The sequence below is a fragment of the Papilio machaon genome, chromosome Z (assembly GCF_912999745.1).
Source record: "Papilio machaon chromosome Z, ilPapMach1.1, whole genome shotgun sequence".
Lineage (NCBI taxonomy): Eukaryota > Metazoa > Arthropoda > Insecta > Lepidoptera > Papilionidae > Papilio > Papilio machaon.
This window is the reverse complement of record NC_060016.1, coordinates 3,885,451-3,903,246: the sequence shown is the minus strand read 5'-3', so window position 1 is coordinate 3,903,246 and position 17,796 is coordinate 3,885,451. Positions and strand designations below refer to the sequence as shown.

Below are 17,796 nucleotides of genomic sequence, written 5' to 3'. Positions count from 1 at the left end.
TATTCTATTTCCACTGGTGCGACCGCGGTCCAGCCACTAGGCACGTCGTCTCTGTGCGTCGACATTGTAAGCTGGTCTCCTCATCCTACGATGTCCTAAATAGTAATAGGGAGTTTCCGGTATGTAAAATCGTTCTCATATGTATTCTTTAAAGTGCATTAGAGTTGCTTTCAACAAGGTAACTGAGTTTGCGCTAAAACTAAGTTTGATATTAATAAGCGGAACTTAAAATCTTATATTAACGTCTTTGACAATATGTAGTTTGTTTTATATGACATCTTTGAATAAAAAACCATACAAGTTTAATTTTTTTATTGAATATACATTAATAAAAATCATGCCAATACACGTACATACATTGAAAATTGTGATTCACTCAGAAAGAAAGATTAATGTGATGTGCCAACGTTAGTTCGCCATTATGCGTATAAAACTTGTCACACACATTGTTGCATTTATGTGGACTAGGTTAAAACTGTTGCATTGTTTTCAAGTCAAAATTACAAAGTTGTATTTAATATTACTTAACAACTACTTGCTAACAAAAATATTGCTTAATACGTCGATTACAAACATTTAAGATTTTTATTTGTAACTTTAGTTTCACGCGTTTATTTTATCATTCTTTCTGGTAAATAATCGAGTGAATATTTTAATTAAGATTAATAAATTAAAAATAATTTTTGCTTTACATACAGCTTAAAATAATAAAAAATGTAAATAAAGAGTAAATAAATCCTTAACTATTTTTTTCCACTTAACTCATTAATAAAAACTTTCAGGTCTTGCAACCTAACCTGGGTAGACGGAGACGGCAAGACCTATAAAAAGGTCTTTTATATCCCGGAATATGGTAGGCGGTGTGTTCAACGTACCGGGTATCACAATGTCCATAAAAAAATGTCAATGAAAGAAAAACATTTTCAATATTATTCCACGATATAAAAATAAACGCAGACATCGTAGCGCAGTAAAGAAGATATTTAACCGCTGCAGCTAAACTACGAAGATAACATCGATCTAATAAAAAAAAATCATTATCATTAAACTATAATACTTAAGTTATGGCAACTGATAACAAATAAAATTTAAAAACAAGCCATAGTGCACAGTTAGTTACACAAATGCAGTAAAATTACAATTTGACGGCGTCGTTTTTTATATTTACGTAAGGCAAAAGCTAGATTATAATTGCGAATTGATTACGAATTTAAAAACATTTGCAGAAAGCGCATGTATATAAACGACATATATATAATACATAATACACTCAGACAAATGTTTGCGGTTTTGATACGTTTTGTTTGATGTCACAGCTCCTCCTTATGTATGAAAAAACCCATGTGTTTATACAAACGCACAACAAACAAGAATCAAATTGACTAGTAATGGTATGAAAGTTAAAAAATCTATTTGATCATTGACAATCAACACTAGATCCAAAAAATACTCTAACGTATATGTATCAAACATTTTTTTTTAATTGTAAAGATCAACCACATTACGTCTAAGAAATGCGCTAGAATAATTTCAAATTTCTATACCGAAAAACCCTTATGAACACCAAATATTTTCATTTACCCTAATGACAGTTTAGCTAAATAAAAAAATATAGATTATAATTTTCTTTCTTTACATGTATAACAGTCATTTGTAATCTACGTTTGCGAATTTCGGATTGGTCGAAACATTAAGTAGAGAGTATGCATGTACATCATTAGTACACAATTAGCTCCAACACAGCGATCGCTACACTTTACTAGTCTGTCCACACCGTTCTAAACATCTACAACTTCCAATGAAAATAACATCTCTGCAAATACCAATACTATTGACACATCAAGTTATCTTAAGAATAGGTATTACAAGGAATCAGTTAGCCGTGTGGGGCGCGGGCTCTTTATTCTCGGTGTCGCACTCCGGCGGAACTGGTCAATAAGCACCTAAATTAGTTGATTACAAGTTATTGCCACAATTAGATATTATCATATTCTACTATATAATGTTTATTAATGTTTAAGTACACGAGTAAACTATTCCAACATAACTGTAAAGTTTAGACAAAAATAATCTTTATGTGATCTCCAAAGTTTATATAAATTTGTGGTTTTCCTAGCTGTCGCCAGCGATTCCGGAATCGAAAAAAAAAACTAAATTAGTGGCTTAGTGTTCTTCCAGACTATGTTCTACATCTATGCCGAATTTCATCAAGATCCGTTGAGCCAATCAGGAGATACATTCAAACAAACATCCATCCATCTAAACATTCGCATCTTATATATCTTATATATTATATAAAAGAAAGTTGTGTTAGTTACACCATTTATAACTCAAGAACGGCTGAATCGATTTGACTGAAAATTGGTGGGCAGGTAGTTTAGAACCAGGAATAGGACATAGGATAATTTTTACCCCGTTTTCTATTTTTTTTTATTCCGCGCGGACGGAGTCGCGGGTAAAAGCTAGTTTATAATATTAGTATGAAGTATGATTGAAAATAAATCATTATTTAGCACATTCCATATACTGTCAGTGTAAACCGCTTAACTTACATTAAGCAATCCGACAGTTTAACATACGAAAGCTACGTTTTAAATTCTAGATTTTAATTATGAATAATCATAATCAGTTGACTTTACTCAAGTAGCCAACAATATCAATTGTACTATAACAATTGAAATCTCCATGCAGTTTAGAACACTCTAAGATATTACAAGGAAATTTGCTTTATAAAAAGAACTTTTTATTGACTTTTATAAATCTTACTAATATTATAAATGCGAATGTTTAGATGGATGGATGTTTCTTTGAAGATATATCCAAAATGGCTGCATGGACCTTGCTGAAATTTGACATAAATATAGAACGTAGTCTGGAAGAACACTTAATTTGGTTTATTTAATTAGCTAGTATCTAATAAATGTAAAATTTTCCACTCAAGTACAGGAGATAGATAAATTCATTTCGTTGTTTTAAGATTTACTCGTTAAAAATAAATCTTTTCACTATATCATTACATTAAGCAAACATTGTATAGTAGATATTAAACAAAAAGAGCTACAGATGACCTAGATTAAGATTCTAAACCTAATAAAATCGATTATAAAAAATGGAGGGAATTCACAAATTGCATTATACAGAGATCAAAGAGCCCACGAACCAAAAACTTACACAATGAAGTTCTACAAGCACCTTGTTGACTTAAACGTATCCGAGCTATTCGACTATATGTAATCAAAAACTAGTGTTGGCGGTGTCGATTTATGGAGCTTTCTACATTAATAACGTCATATAAAAACATTGTTGCGTAAATTCGACGGCAATTAAAAATCAACATATAAATGGCCACGGCTTTATAAACTAAAGTATAAGTCGATATTTTGACACACAAAACTAATATCGAGTTATAAAAACATGCAGGTAACCGAATGAAGATACTGAAACCTTTACTGTGAAGTTAGACGGCGCGAAGACCCTGCAAAAAAATACAATTAATTAAAAACTTGAACCTCACATCAGTATTTTAATATGAGACATTTATTGAAGCTAACGTTAGTCATTATAACCTTAAGCCATTGTTAGACGGCATCTGAAGAACGAACATGTAACAAATTGTCAGTCATTTACCTTGGAATATATTTCCTATTACTGGCTATTTAATATGTCATTACATAAACATACATAAATGAGATAATTGTTCCTTTAATAACATACAACTGTGTCTTAATCAAAATAAAATTATTGTAAGGGAATAGTCAAGCATTGTATTTAGGTGATGGTGATAATATATATATATATATACAAATAAACAAAAGCGTATCTTTTCTCTACGCATTCTTGGAATATATCAAAAGCTATGTCTCTTGAGGTTAATACTGGGATGATCTATTCAATATTGACTTAGTACCTGTATTAATGTTCAAATGACAATTCAAAAAGTTTTACACGTCGTATGTGCATAAAATTATTTGTATGTACAATATCACATCTTAAAGAAGACAAAATTGTGTACATGTGGATTTGAGGAATTATAAATATAATATAGTTTATAGAATCTAATTATCGTATTTTCATAACATGAATTCCGAGAGTTGGATTGTTATGTGTTTGGAAATTACTATCCACATTCATTTCTTTGGGAAAATAGTTACATGTGTTCTTTACTAGAGTCTATATCATAAAATTGTTTGTGACATATTAAAAGAGAAATACATTTTTATTTTAAACCCCTTTCAATCTGTTAAAAAAATGATAAACTAAAGGTAACATTTGACACATTTCTGTTTTTATACTGCTCAGAATAGGAATTAAACTAAGATATTTACATTTGTAGTTGTGATTCAGTTAATATAAGAGCGATTTTGTTCTATTTTATTTATTTTACTATTATAAATGCCAATGTTTGGATGGATGGATGTTTGTTTGAAGGTATCTCTAGAACGGCACAACGGATCTTGATGAAATTTGGTTATTACGTGTTTTTTTTTTAATTCCGCGCAGACAGCGTCGCTAGTTTAATAATATTTCTAATAATCTTCTTACTTACCATTATTAAAAATAACATTATGCATGATTGTAGTACAAAACATTCCAATACCAAGTTTTTGGTTTAGCAAAGAAGTATGACTTCTTCTATACTTGCCTCAATGAGCATTTGTCTAGTTATCCACTTCAGTTATCGCAGTTTGCGCGCGGAGTCGCCCCGCGCCGTGGGCGTGGGCGTGTGCTCCGACAGCGCCTAACCAACACCGTGCAGTTAATAGCGAAGCGATGAATTAGTACAACACATGCATGATATATGATACAGTACAGCACACAAAAAATACAGAAATTTTGTGTAGTTATTAATCCAGGACATTATGTGTAGGCGTGTATTAGAAATATTATGCATTTCCACTTAAGCTTAGATATAATAATACAGTAAAATCTCGATATCTTGAATGTCAAGGGTTTAACAAGAAATTCAGGATATAAAGTATTTGACGGGGTATTCCTAGTTACACGTCATTATTTTAGACTAATTTCGACTTAATATAGTCTGATTTTTGAAATACAGATTATCGAGTATAAATAACTATGTCGATAAATTACATTTTATTCGAGATACCGAGTATTTAAGTAAGTAAGGTTCAACAGAAGGGAACGGTATTTTTTTTTTCGACTTACTGAGGATTTCGACCTAACAAGATTAGAATTATAATGATTCCACTGTAATATTATATCTTACTTAATAATCCCATTACCTATTACGTAAATTAAAATATATTTGTCCTTGAAAAGAAACTCTTTTTGCGTGCAAACCAATAATGATAGTAACATAAAATATAGTGTACAATAATTCAGTTGTTTATAATGAGAGGCATTTGTTAAAAGCAGTGGAAACCGTACACAAGTCTACGGATTAATCAAAACAAATTAAATTCCGAAACTATTCTTATATAATAGTGAAAACTTTTATAAATATTAATGTTTTTTTGTGATTTATTCCGAGTGCAACATTATATATTCATTTTCTAAATTAATTTAAATTGATTGGATTCATTTACAATGGTTTAATGTTAAAATCCGTTCATTGTGTACGATATGATTACAACCGTTCATTGTTGATATAACCTTTTAGTATAATTACATCATCTCTATACATAAATACGAAAATAAACAAAGATAGTAACGATTCGAAGAAAAAAAATTAGAGAGCAGATAAACAGACACGAATTACAAATAGATAATGTTATAATTGAACAAAGAATCGAAACAAAGACTAAAGTTGATAGTTACATAAGATGTTCGTAGATAGATCGTTTGCATTGTGTACAGTATACAAAATGCTCTGGAAACTTTCTAGAATATTCGCTCTTGAGAATTGTCAATGGCTCAAAGGAAATTGTCAATAATTGAATACTCAAGTTCAATCAACAAGCTTCCCTTCTATCTCCAAGTACTATACGTTTCAAATAGCTAGATAAAGTACAGATTTAACGCAACATCTGTTTTACAGAATTTACATTAATTTTTTTATTTGAGAGATTAAACAATCGATTAAACATTAGAATATTCTCCAGAACGACTCACCTGATCTTGATGAAATGTGACAGAGATGTAGAACATAGTCTGGATGAACACATAGGTTACTTATTACCTTTTTTTTAAATTCCGCGTGAGTCACGGGCGATAGCTAGTCGAATATAAATGTAATTTTAATAACCGACGTTTCAGTTCTTCGCACTAACTTTGCTCATTTAACCCTCCTTTTTCTTAAGTATGTTAACTCATTTGAAAATAGCAATATACGTGTTAGGATAATCATTGAAACATATACATAATTATACATAGGTACAGTTATCGTGAGAAAGCTGTAATGTTATCAAAACATAACGATAGTCGGGCACCAACGAGCTGAATCAAATTGATTTAATTCGTCACGTATACGCCGATAGTTAGGTGTTTAATAATTTAAACCATTACGTTACCATGAGATGTGAAAATATTTTTTATTCGTAAACAAAAAGTAATGATTAAAGTGCATGCGTGTTACTTTGATTTATGGTAATAATTTACGATAATATCGCTGTTTGTGTAGTGACGCAACAGTAGACGATATTAATCTTATTAATATTATAAATGCGAATGTTTAGATGGATGTATGTTTGTATGAAGGTATCTCCGGAACTGCTAAACGAATCTTGATGAAATTTAGCACAGATGTGGTACATAGTGTGGAAAACGCGTAGACTACTTATTAATTTTGTAATGCCACGCAGACGGAGTTGCAGGCGATAGCTAGTATGAAAATATTAATAGGAGCCATCAATTTATTATGTGTATAATGCAATAGAATTAACACATTTGCACGAATGAGTCGGTTTGCCCAGTGCGATACCACGACCACACAGAAGACATGCTTCAAGTGAAAGCAATTCCGCCTCTTTCCCTTGCCGCCTTTTTTTGTAAGAAAGGGAGAGGAAGAGAAAGTGGATTTAACTGAGGGAATGCGTAGGAAGGGGAAATATTTCTGTGCGTTCTCTCCTCCGTCGATATAAGGAAGGCAACGCAAATGCAATTTCGGATGTCTATAGGTAGCGGTCGCTCCACTATTTCAAAGAATTCAAGTGGCTGCTTGTTTGTTCGCCACCGTATAATATAAAAAAAACATAAACTATGAATTCATTCCCTTGATAGAAATAGTCGTAAGTAACGTATTGAATTCAATAATTAAAAAAAATGTGAGCCGTCATGGGACGCCTGGCAGATGTATACCTCAGTATAGCGTGGCGACCCGTCGCCACGGCAAGCGTCGCGACGCCAACAATTCGGTTTACAAGTGAGTCTATAGATGTTTCACATCAAAAATCCACAGCTGATTCTTAAGTTATAATTGATTTGAAATGCATTTCAACATGTTTATTTAACTTTTCACCAATATAAATAATTTTTTTAATTCCAGATATTGGTATAGGTGATACGGGTGAAAAAAAATTGTAATTCGATGATAGATCTTAGAACTCGTTAAATGATAACACCACCAGATGGCAATCTTAATGTAACACCAAATAAAATTTATAAAAGACGTTATCAAACTTTGTTACGATCTACAATAAGCGAATATTAATTACGCAGATTATTCACATTAGATACACCCACTATATTATATGTGCCAATATATTTAATTAAAACAGTTCATATGATGTGTAATTACTATGTTAATATCTAATGATAATTGGTTAAATATTGTAATAATTAATAAACAATGAACGGTTTAAGATAACATAGAAACAAGACAAAAACTCACATTATTATACAAACAAGATTAATTTGTAATGAAATTGAAGTATTCCCTTAAAACTATGTGAACAATAAAAAATGTTACGTGAAGATTTTAAAAGCTATCCTGGAATTGTTATAATAAAAATACAGGATGTTATTTTCCAAATAGCCATATTAATTGCTTGGAATAGTGAGGTTTAAATATATTATTTCAAGTATTGTCTACATTAAGAAATAAAACCAGTGTATATGTGCAAAGTGTATAGTCAAATTTAATAAAAATGAGAAATTATATAATCAAACTTTGATAAGCGAGAGTTCAATGTACCAAAATGAAACTCTCGCTTATAGAGGTTATCCTCTAACCCGAAATTCTCTCTCATGGAGGTGGTACGTTGAGACGAGACAATGACTTTCATAGGTTATTAAATTCTCGCCTTCTTTCACATTTTCTATGAATTTAATTGTAATTCAGTGTTAAAATTGACAAAAAAAAATCTTTTTTTTAATTTCTCATTTTTATTACCATTGAATTCAACTGTCAGTGTGATGTGTTGTTTCATGTGAAATCATTGTTACCTTGGCCTTGGAGATATCAACTCCGGTGACTCCTTTCACCAGCTCCGGTATACATTGGACGATGGTGAGGACTTCGCCTGTCAGTTTAGCTGCACCCACTTCACCACCTCCGCAAGATACCATAGTCACCTTACGAGCCTGAGAAAGTGGAGCTGCCACCTCAGCTGCAACCTATACGTACAAAAACAATTGTGACAATGAGTTTTGACTGCTGTGAAACATGTATAAACACATATCCCTCACATTCTCTATCTATCAGAGTCAAAAATACGAGTAAATACAGGTTACAATACAAGTTAATAGAAAACAAAATAAAGCACATTGTATTTTTTTAAAGGTCAATAAGCCAGTGCTTAACCATGATCCCTTCTATAAAACTTCAAATAATTACTTTAAAGGAACCAACAATATTCTGTCTTATTAACCAATAGACTTTATAATCGATGTTATTACATTTGAGCACCATATTTATATCGTTTCAATCAAAATATTGCTGTAAAAATACATCTGTAAAATTTAGAATAACCTGAATTTTACATTAAGAATGTCAAAACTTCAAAATACCTTTGGTAATGTCTCCAGCATCATATCAACCATAGCTGCTGAGCCGTACTCCTTCCACGCCTCAGCCTTTTTAGCCATTTGTTCTGCATCCGCTGCTGCCTTAGCTTTAATGGCATATGCTTCAGCCTACAAAAAAGAAAAGATTAATTCAATTATTCCTACTCTTAATAAAGTTTAGTCTCGTGTCATGATCAAAAGAATTTTTTTTTACTGCACAACTTAAACGACCAATTCATAGACAGTAAAAAGTTAATTTGTAAAATTTAATTTAATTTTACATTTGAATTTTTTTTACACAATTGAGCCGTTTATTTTGAAAGTGACCTAACTCCGTTTTTCAATTTTTTGCCGGTGACCATGTTTACATGTACAACTTCATGTTATTTATCAGTGAAGCACTTCAGATTGCTTATATTCAGAAAAAATAAGATACATTTTTTACACATAAGTTTTCCGAGTTAATTGAATAACTGAGCCGTGTAGTTTGAAAGTGGCCCAACTCCATTTATAGTTACATCAAGTTATTGTTTCATGCATCTTAAAACATATTAAAAAATTAAGAAGTGAAAAACACATCATAGCTTACAGTGACATGTGCACCGGGCAAAATAGAAACATTAAAGTAGCTTTAATGTGGTTGAAAATTGTCCAAGTTTTGGATAATAATGTAGAAATTATAGATCATAAATTTTTAATATCAGGACATTCGTTTTTACCAAATGATAGAGATTTTGAAATGGCATTAAAAAAAATAATTTACTGTACGTTCCCCAAGATTATTAAAAAGTGCCGGAAGGGTAATAACTTTACTCTAAATGAAATGAGACAGGAAGATTTTGTATCGACAAAATTATTAGAAGACGCAATTTTTAAAAGAGTAAAAAATTCTGATGGAGAATCAGTAAAATATGTTGGATGCGTTTTGTCAGAAATGAACCATATGAAATTATTTATAAGACATCCATGAATGAAAATGAAAATTTTAAAGTTCTGAATTTATTACCACGTCGGGGTAGACCAAAAAGGTTCGAAAATGTTGTATAGGCACCATTGTATAAAAATATTAGGCAAGTTACATCAGCAAAATTTAAGGACATGATTGACCTATTACGATACATACCACCAGAACATCATGATTTTTTCAAATCCCTTTCACACGCACAAAATGTAGATGAATAGTAAATTGTTTTGTAATAAATTTATGTTTGTAATTTTCTATGTTATGTAATTAGAAAATGTTTAGAATCGCATAAATTATGTTTCTGAAGTGTTTTCAACATATGCAAAACAAATTCCGTATTCTTTTTTTTTATTTGAAACATCTTAAATTATGTTGAATGGACTTGGGCACCTTCAAATTTTATAATGAATCTGGCTGTTAATTTTGAAAGTTGCCCAACTCCATTCTTGATAAGAAAACGCACGTTATTTACTTAATAATTGCCACTATTTTAACAGGAACTTTAAATTTAACATCCTTAGATACGCTTAAGCAGTATGACTCCTTAGTATCTTATACGTATATTTTTAAATTCATTGAAACGCAAAACTTTCAATATCTCGATTTGAAGATAAATGGAGTTAGGCCACTTTCAAAATAAGCGGCTCAATTACTACTTTACTAAGGTACCTTAAGGTAAAATGAAGTTAGTTTTAATTACCAATGTAAGTTGTCCTCAAATCGTTAGATCAACTATATAAGATATAGTTCATCTTAAACTAGACATCTGTGCAATAGGACCACGGGAATTAAGTTGCTCTAATTATGTCTTAATAATTACCTCTCCGCGAACTTTCACCGCCTCAGCTTCTGCTTCAGCCTCAAGAACAGTCTTCAAACGATGAGCTTCAGCCAATTTTTCCAGTTTAAACTTCTCTGCCTCCGCAGGTCTGTAAAATTATACTATTGAGTTGGAAACATCTTTATCTTTTATAATCAATACAATAAATTCGGTTACTCTTAATACCGAAATTTCTAAGTAACAATTTGATCAGTATAAAACATAGTAGATATATTAAAGATATAAGAATACAAGATAACTTAAACAAATGTAATTTCCCTGGTATTTTATCTAAGCTTCTATCAGTTTTATCAAATTATATCAGATTACTAAAGGCAAAGACGTCAATATCTGTTGCTATTTAAAAAAAAATTCAAATTTTCACCAGTCCCTTAATCCAAAAGATTTTGGAATAACTAACCTGCGCACAGTTGCCTCTAATTCCTTTTCTCGTCTCTGTACCTCCCACTTTTGAACATTAATCTCTTGGGTGCGTTCAACAACTGCTATTTGCATTTGTTCCTCTTTGATGCGTTGCTTCGTTTTAGCCGCTTGCAGTTCGTATGCCATTTCAGCTTCAGCCTGTAATAAATATTAATATAAACAATTTAATATGGCATACAATTAAGTAGTCTACTTAGATAATGACCAAGCAATATCTTGTTTGTTGTAGACTAATATAATTCACTAAAATATATGTTTTTTGTACGTGGGTTTGTATGTATTCCATTCTAATCTGTGATGAGTTAAGTGTCACTCGTTTAGTATTCTGTCGAGATGTTCTGATTGAAAATCAGTCATATAGTTTTTTTATATATTACCTTTTTAGTTTGTACTTCAACATCGTAAGCGGCTTTTTTCAATTCGAAATCTCGTTGAGCCTTAGCTATCTCAGTGTCGTTGAGGAAGCGAGCCGCCATCCGTTGTTCTTCCGCCATTGCTTCTTTTATCTTAGCCTCAGCTTGGGCTTCAGCCTCACCGATACGAGCGTCTCGTTTCACCTCCGCAGTTCTCGCCATACCCAGCGCTTTTAAGTAACCCTGTATCAAATTATATTTTATTTTACGACAGCCATATTATTATTATTATTTATTCAACATGTTTATTGTTAGCACATCTTTAGTATTTTTCACAATGAATGAGCATCATATGAGGTAGGACTGAAGTAGCCTAAATTTTACATATTGTGACTTCCCGTTATATGTATAAAACAGATCAATAAAAAAACTTATTTATAACAACAATAACAATAATAAAACTTTGATTATTCTATTATTCGACTTATATGAAAAATACTAAAGTTGTATAATGAAGTCAAACATGTGTGTCAAACAAGTCCACAGTTTAAAAATCATGCCATGTGCTGTCTTATTCATACAATTCAAAATTTCTTGTATTTTAAAATTTAGAGTTACTTGAAGATTGATGGATGAGAGCAGAATACTTATTTATTTGACTGTAGGAAAAGCCTACATTCTAACAAATATGTGCAAGAAGGCAAAGGAAGAGAAGAGATGTCTCTACCTAAATAATTTTAAGGTACTGTAACATGTAGAAATGTTATATTGAATGGATTCACATCATCACCTGAGGCCTTCAAGGAAAAGAGAGATGAATGATAATTATTCGTTCATGTTCAATTATAGCTAGAAATGGATTAAGATCAGATTCATGAAGCGCTTAGCTAAAATTAAAACACTATGAATATGTTTAAAATAATAAATAAAATAATTTAAAGATGTCACTGACAAGAGAAGACAAAAATTAACAATATTAAAAGATGTGGGTTTAAGAAATGATAAGTCAAAAAGTAACTTAGAATTAGTCAAACATTTCATTAAAAACCTATTATTTCAAACATAAGGCATGAGATAAGCACACCGATGCAATACATGCATACAAGCTCTGAGATGATGAGCTTTATGAATTATAGTTTACATTGTGCAAGTACAGTAGCTCTCAAAATCATTGCTGGGGGAGAATTGATATAATGCAAACACCTGGTACCAGTAAGCCCATACAGACCATGCTAGCCCATCAATACTGTCCTACTGTACTGGCATAATATATACCAGAGATTAATATTATTTATGTCACAACTAGAACACAGTTGTAAAAAACTCCCTTATACGGTAGTTTATTTTGTCAAAGTGTCTAAGGTGTGACAACACGCATTATGACGTAAGTTCCAATTAAGCGTTAAACAACGTGATGAGCTAACGACCGGATCCATTTCGGCCTCAATGTCGTTTGATAATAGAGCTACATGAATTCATACTTTATATTAGGAGTAGGGAAAAAATAACTCGAATATATTTATAACACAAACAATGTTACAGGGGATTTTATCTTACAATTTATATGATTCTAAAAGTGAATTTTCAACTTTAATTACTTTTAAATATGCTTGATAACACATTGTTTTTACTATTAGTACTACTTAAATTGATTTTGTGATATACGCGATATTCGAAAATCAATACTGTTAATTAATACAAATAGCAGAGTGTAATATTATTAACGAATATATACACTATTAGATTTAAACCACAAAACGACATTGTAAAGAACAGTAATAATCGATGGCCTAGCTTCTAGCGGTGTTAATATTTAATGAACTTGAAGTATAAATCAATCAACTACTATAAATAACTACAATATTTTCCTGTCATATCATATATTACCTCCGATTTATATCCAACTAGTAGAATAATATTATAATGAAATTAAATGAATGATAACTAACATCTACCAAACATAGTTACATCAAAACATATGAATTTACACACTAGTTCTTTAAAAGGGACATACCTTTGCTCCCTGAGGCCATGTTAAAAGAAAAATAAATCTACTGAAATACTTAAAATATGATCATAATTAGAAGTAGCCACCATTGTGAAGAATAAAGTGTTTTACTATATCTATAACATAGTGCAAAATTGAATAAAGTACAGTCTATATACATAAATAATTAATGAACATTAAATTATTAATAGTGTTAGTAAACAGTATAAATGATGGCTACAACTATGAAATATATCTTTCTGATCACAATACTTTAACAATTTTTAAAAGTAACTACATTTCTCAACAATGTATTAGAAATTCATTATTTACCTCTTCATCCCTGATGTCTTTCAATGTATACGACACAACTGTAATTCCCATATTGATCAGATCACTGGATGCCACTTCAAACACCTTGAATACAGATAATTTATTCAAATATAAACAATGAAAAACAAAATCTTGGCAATATAAAACAAAATATGGTCTTTCAAGAAGTTAAGCCATACTTTATAATTAAGAAGTATGTTTGGTTTTTATAATTATTATTTATATGTTGAAAAAAATGTATGCAATAATAGTGTTACTGTTTTAAACTACCTAAATCTATATATATATATAAAAGAAAGTCGTGTTAGTGACACTATTTATAACTCAAGATCGGTCGAACTGATTTAGCTGAAAATTGATGGGACATAGGAACTTTTTTATCTTGTGTGCATTTTTTTATTCCGCGCGGATGAAGTCGCGGGTAAAAGCTAGTGGAAAATAAATTTAATACGTAGGGGTTCACATTGAACTAAGACCATTAACATTAAGAAAACAACTCACTTTTTTAGAGAATATCTTTCTATCTTTGTAAATTTCTTCCACAGTCATAGATCCCATAATAGCGCGCTGGTGACCTTCGAGTGTTACGAGGGCTATATGTTGAATCTCTTGCTCGGATTTGCCAAGAAATTGTTCGCAAGCTGAGAGCAGCATTTCAGCATTCTGACCTTGAATCTTCACCTGAAAGTTTATTAATTAAATAATTAAGTTTGTATTATCATTAAAGATTTACTGTCAGTTGCAAAGCTTTTCTTTTAACATATTATTAGGTATTTATGGTTGTTTTATCTAATATTTCAATATACCTGTGCTATTCCGGTGACTGAAATTGGCACCCCTTGACTAGTGTAGACAGTCGGTGACTCAACTTGAAGTGTCATTGTATTGAGTGATATTTTCTGGACACGCTGTATAGCTGGCCATACAAAAGCACGCCCACCAGGAACAAGAAGTGGCTTGGAGTAACAGCATCCTAATAAAAAATTGGCTCTTGCATAATTTTAAACAGATCCAGCGACAGTCAACACCCAACCATTATTAGTTTTATGCCTAGCATCTCTATAAAAATATGTGATATAAATTGTACTAATTCCCTATGTCATCAACTGAATTAACTATTGTGCAAATTATTACAGATCATATATTCATAGCCTAATAAAAATCTAATGATAGATGTTGATTTCTAATACCATCAACTTTTTGTTCTTTATTAATTAAAATTATAAAAAAGCAAAGGTTTATACAGCACGATTTATCATGTTATTTCATACAAAATATTATGTAGTGCACAGCAGTATCAATTTACTCGAATTTAATAAATTCGCCTAAGCATTCTTATGCGCTACAGTAAATTTTACAAATAACATTAAAACAATAATTGTGTATAATTTAGTAACATTTATATGTTTTTACACAAAGATTTTTTACTAAACTCATGCCCAGCACTCAGCACAACAAACTACTTTTAGGCGGTCTTTGAAAACTTACCTGAAACAACTAGTGCCTCGTTAGGGCCACACGTTACAAAGCCCCAAGTCATATTCAAATATGTAAATAAAGCAAGCTATTATATTAAATTACTAAAATTAAATAAAATAAGACACTTGAAATTGCTTGAAATCAAAATACGGATGGGCTTCCCAGCGAAGTGGAGTAAATGTCATAGATAAACAATAAATCGCAAATATTTATAAGCGTTTCATAATTTATCTGTGCACGATCCGTCCAACTTTCGTTCACATTTCACGGTTACAGTATTGACCAAAGAGTATAGCAAGTATTGTCTGGTATAGTCTGATCAGACCGACAAGGCTATCTGCACCGTGGGCTTAGCTGAAACTAAATTATGACAGTTCGCTAACGCCCCCTGTCAACGTCAAAAACAGTCGATTGCTTTGATAATAATAATTATAATTGATGGGACCTTGTGTAATCACGAAGCCCATCCAACAAATAAGAGCCCAAACCATACCTAAAACATCGGGGGACAACTAAAACCATAAACCAAACTCTATAAACTGAATTTTAGCGTTTTGTTAAGTTTTATATATTTATTCTGACTAAACCAACCACGACAGCAGCGCCTCTCACCGGTTCGAATCGTATTTAGACTATAAGAACTTAAAGAAGGGCTGGATTTTGATTGGAACCTAAAGAATCTTCAAAACTCATGTTGTTAAAACGACCAACAATGTATATGAACGTTTTCTTTTTTATTTTTTTCTGTCAATATAAGGAAGAAATATTATTGTGGTTGTTATTAATTCTTATTACTACTACTATTAATTAATCGTTCTATTTTATAATAACGCTCTAAAACTAGGTCATAAAAATTGCTATCTGAATAAACAATAGATTAAAGTTTTTACGATCTTTGTCATAAAATAACGGCATCTGTGGTTCGTGTCTTACAACAGTATGGCCACACTAGGTCAATTTCTACTATTTTAGTAGAATGAAGTACTCATACTCTTATTTTTCGCTTTGGTGTTGGTATTCTCCCTAAATGTACACAATAATGTAGTACTTTATGTATGTCTGACTCCATCAAGAATTAGATTTAGGTTGATCAAATCCATTAAGCTTTAAATTAAACAATCATCACAGAAAATTAGCAGTTTTCATTTAAAAAAAAAATCAAAATAATTAAGATTAATTAAGAAAAAAACATCTTTTTTTTTGTTGACCTAGACCTGACCACACAAGCAAATTTCGTCGTCAATTATGAAGTGTTTAAAAAAGTTACTAGTAGAAACTCCATTTAAATCTGGCCACACTCGTCGCTTATCTATTGCCTTGTGAAACATTTGCGAATTCGTTTACACCGTTTACACTTTATATGTCTTCTTTTAACAAATAAGGATGGAACCATGTTGTCCAACGTAATCATAGACATAGTATGAACGTGAAGAAAAAGGGATTAGGAATACAATGAAATTCCACTGCCGAAATATGTAGTATTATAATGTTTTGTCGTCTTTGTTTTTTTTTTTTTCAAATCTAATGAGAGGGATGACAACATGTTATAAGTTGTCATCTCCCATGCTTTAACTGTGGAAATAATACTTTGGGATTTGGTCGTCAATTATAAAAATATGGAATATATACATTTTTGTGAATTAAATTGAAAATGTAAAATAAAAACTCATTAATTTGTGACTTCGTAAATTATCCCGTAATCCTACTCCCACAGTCAAAGGGTAAAAAAATTACAGCTTTAACATGTTTAAAGGAGCGTTAGATAGCAACATATGGAAATCTCTTCAAAAAAAAATAACAAAGGTTATTACACAAAAAAATCCAAACCTTTTTTCATCATAATTAAAGAGTAAATAAAGTTAACGTGTAAGTTGAGATTTTTTTACTTTTTTTTACCTTGAATAATCACTGCAAAAATATGCTTTTTAAACAATTACAATATTGAGATTAGAACATTAGAACATAGGTTTGTGAATAAAAAATAATGAAGAAAACCGTTTTCTTCTACAATATACCTATTATGCAATAAATAAAATTTTGCTGTCTCCTTTTTTACGCATATTCCGTTGTATGTGATCTCGTGAATAATACTTACAAAATAGGTGTTCTTCACAAGAACGCATTAAGTTGTTGGTGGCGTTTTACTAATCGATGACCGTGTGTATTTTTCAATAGCGGGCATTAAACCGGTTTCGAAATCTTCTGAACGACCCACACCGTACATATTAAAATAATTACTTTCTACTTTGTCGGCGTAAACAGAAATAAAGGGGTTGTAACTTGTTAAGCCGTTTTATTTAAAACAACAATATTTTACTCTTTGGAAATTCCGTAACACAGGTATTACATTTCTTGCCTTGTTAAAACAATACACAACCACACTTCTAAAAAAGGGTCAAGCGATCCATCCCAAATCATAATCCTGAATCCACACCCTTTAGTGCGATATCATCCATGATATACTTATTTTTAGTCTAAAATAACCTTGTTTTTTTTACATTATGTATATTCG

General features: G+C 31.1%; 1 protein-coding gene across 3 annotated transcripts; it reads right to left on the bottom strand.

Annotated features, from left to right (window-relative positions):
- Nucleotides 1-2,877: 2,877 nt before the first annotated feature.
- On the bottom strand, nucleotides 2,878-17,401 carry LOC106720066 (flotillin-1). Of its 3 annotated transcripts, none has more exons than XM_014514645.2 (11): nucleotides 17,380-17,401; nucleotides 14,612-14,778; nucleotides 14,307-14,486; nucleotides 13,806-13,889; nucleotides 11,510-11,728; nucleotides 11,110-11,270; nucleotides 10,689-10,797; nucleotides 8,908-9,033; nucleotides 8,344-8,514; nucleotides 4,643-4,738; nucleotides 2,878-3,475 (listed from the first exon to the last, which is right to left on the bottom strand). In XM_014514645.2, exons 2-10 carry the CDS (start codon nucleotides 14,684-14,686, stop codon nucleotides 4,676-4,678), a joined length of 1,188 nt encoding a protein of 395 aa, XP_014370131.2. In that variant the 5' UTR covers nucleotides 14,687-14,778; nucleotides 17,380-17,401; the 3' UTR covers nucleotides 2,878-3,475; nucleotides 4,643-4,675. The 3 variants fall into 3 exon arrangements, with proteins under 3 accessions (XP_014370131.2, XP_014370129.2, XP_014370130.2); XM_014514643.2 differs by lacking the exon at nucleotides 17,380-17,401 and adding an exon at nucleotides 15,294-15,519; XM_014514644.2 differs by lacking the exons at nucleotides 4,643-4,738; nucleotides 17,380-17,401 and adding an exon at nucleotides 15,294-15,517.
- Between the last annotated feature and the right edge of the window lie 395 nt (nucleotides 17,402-17,796).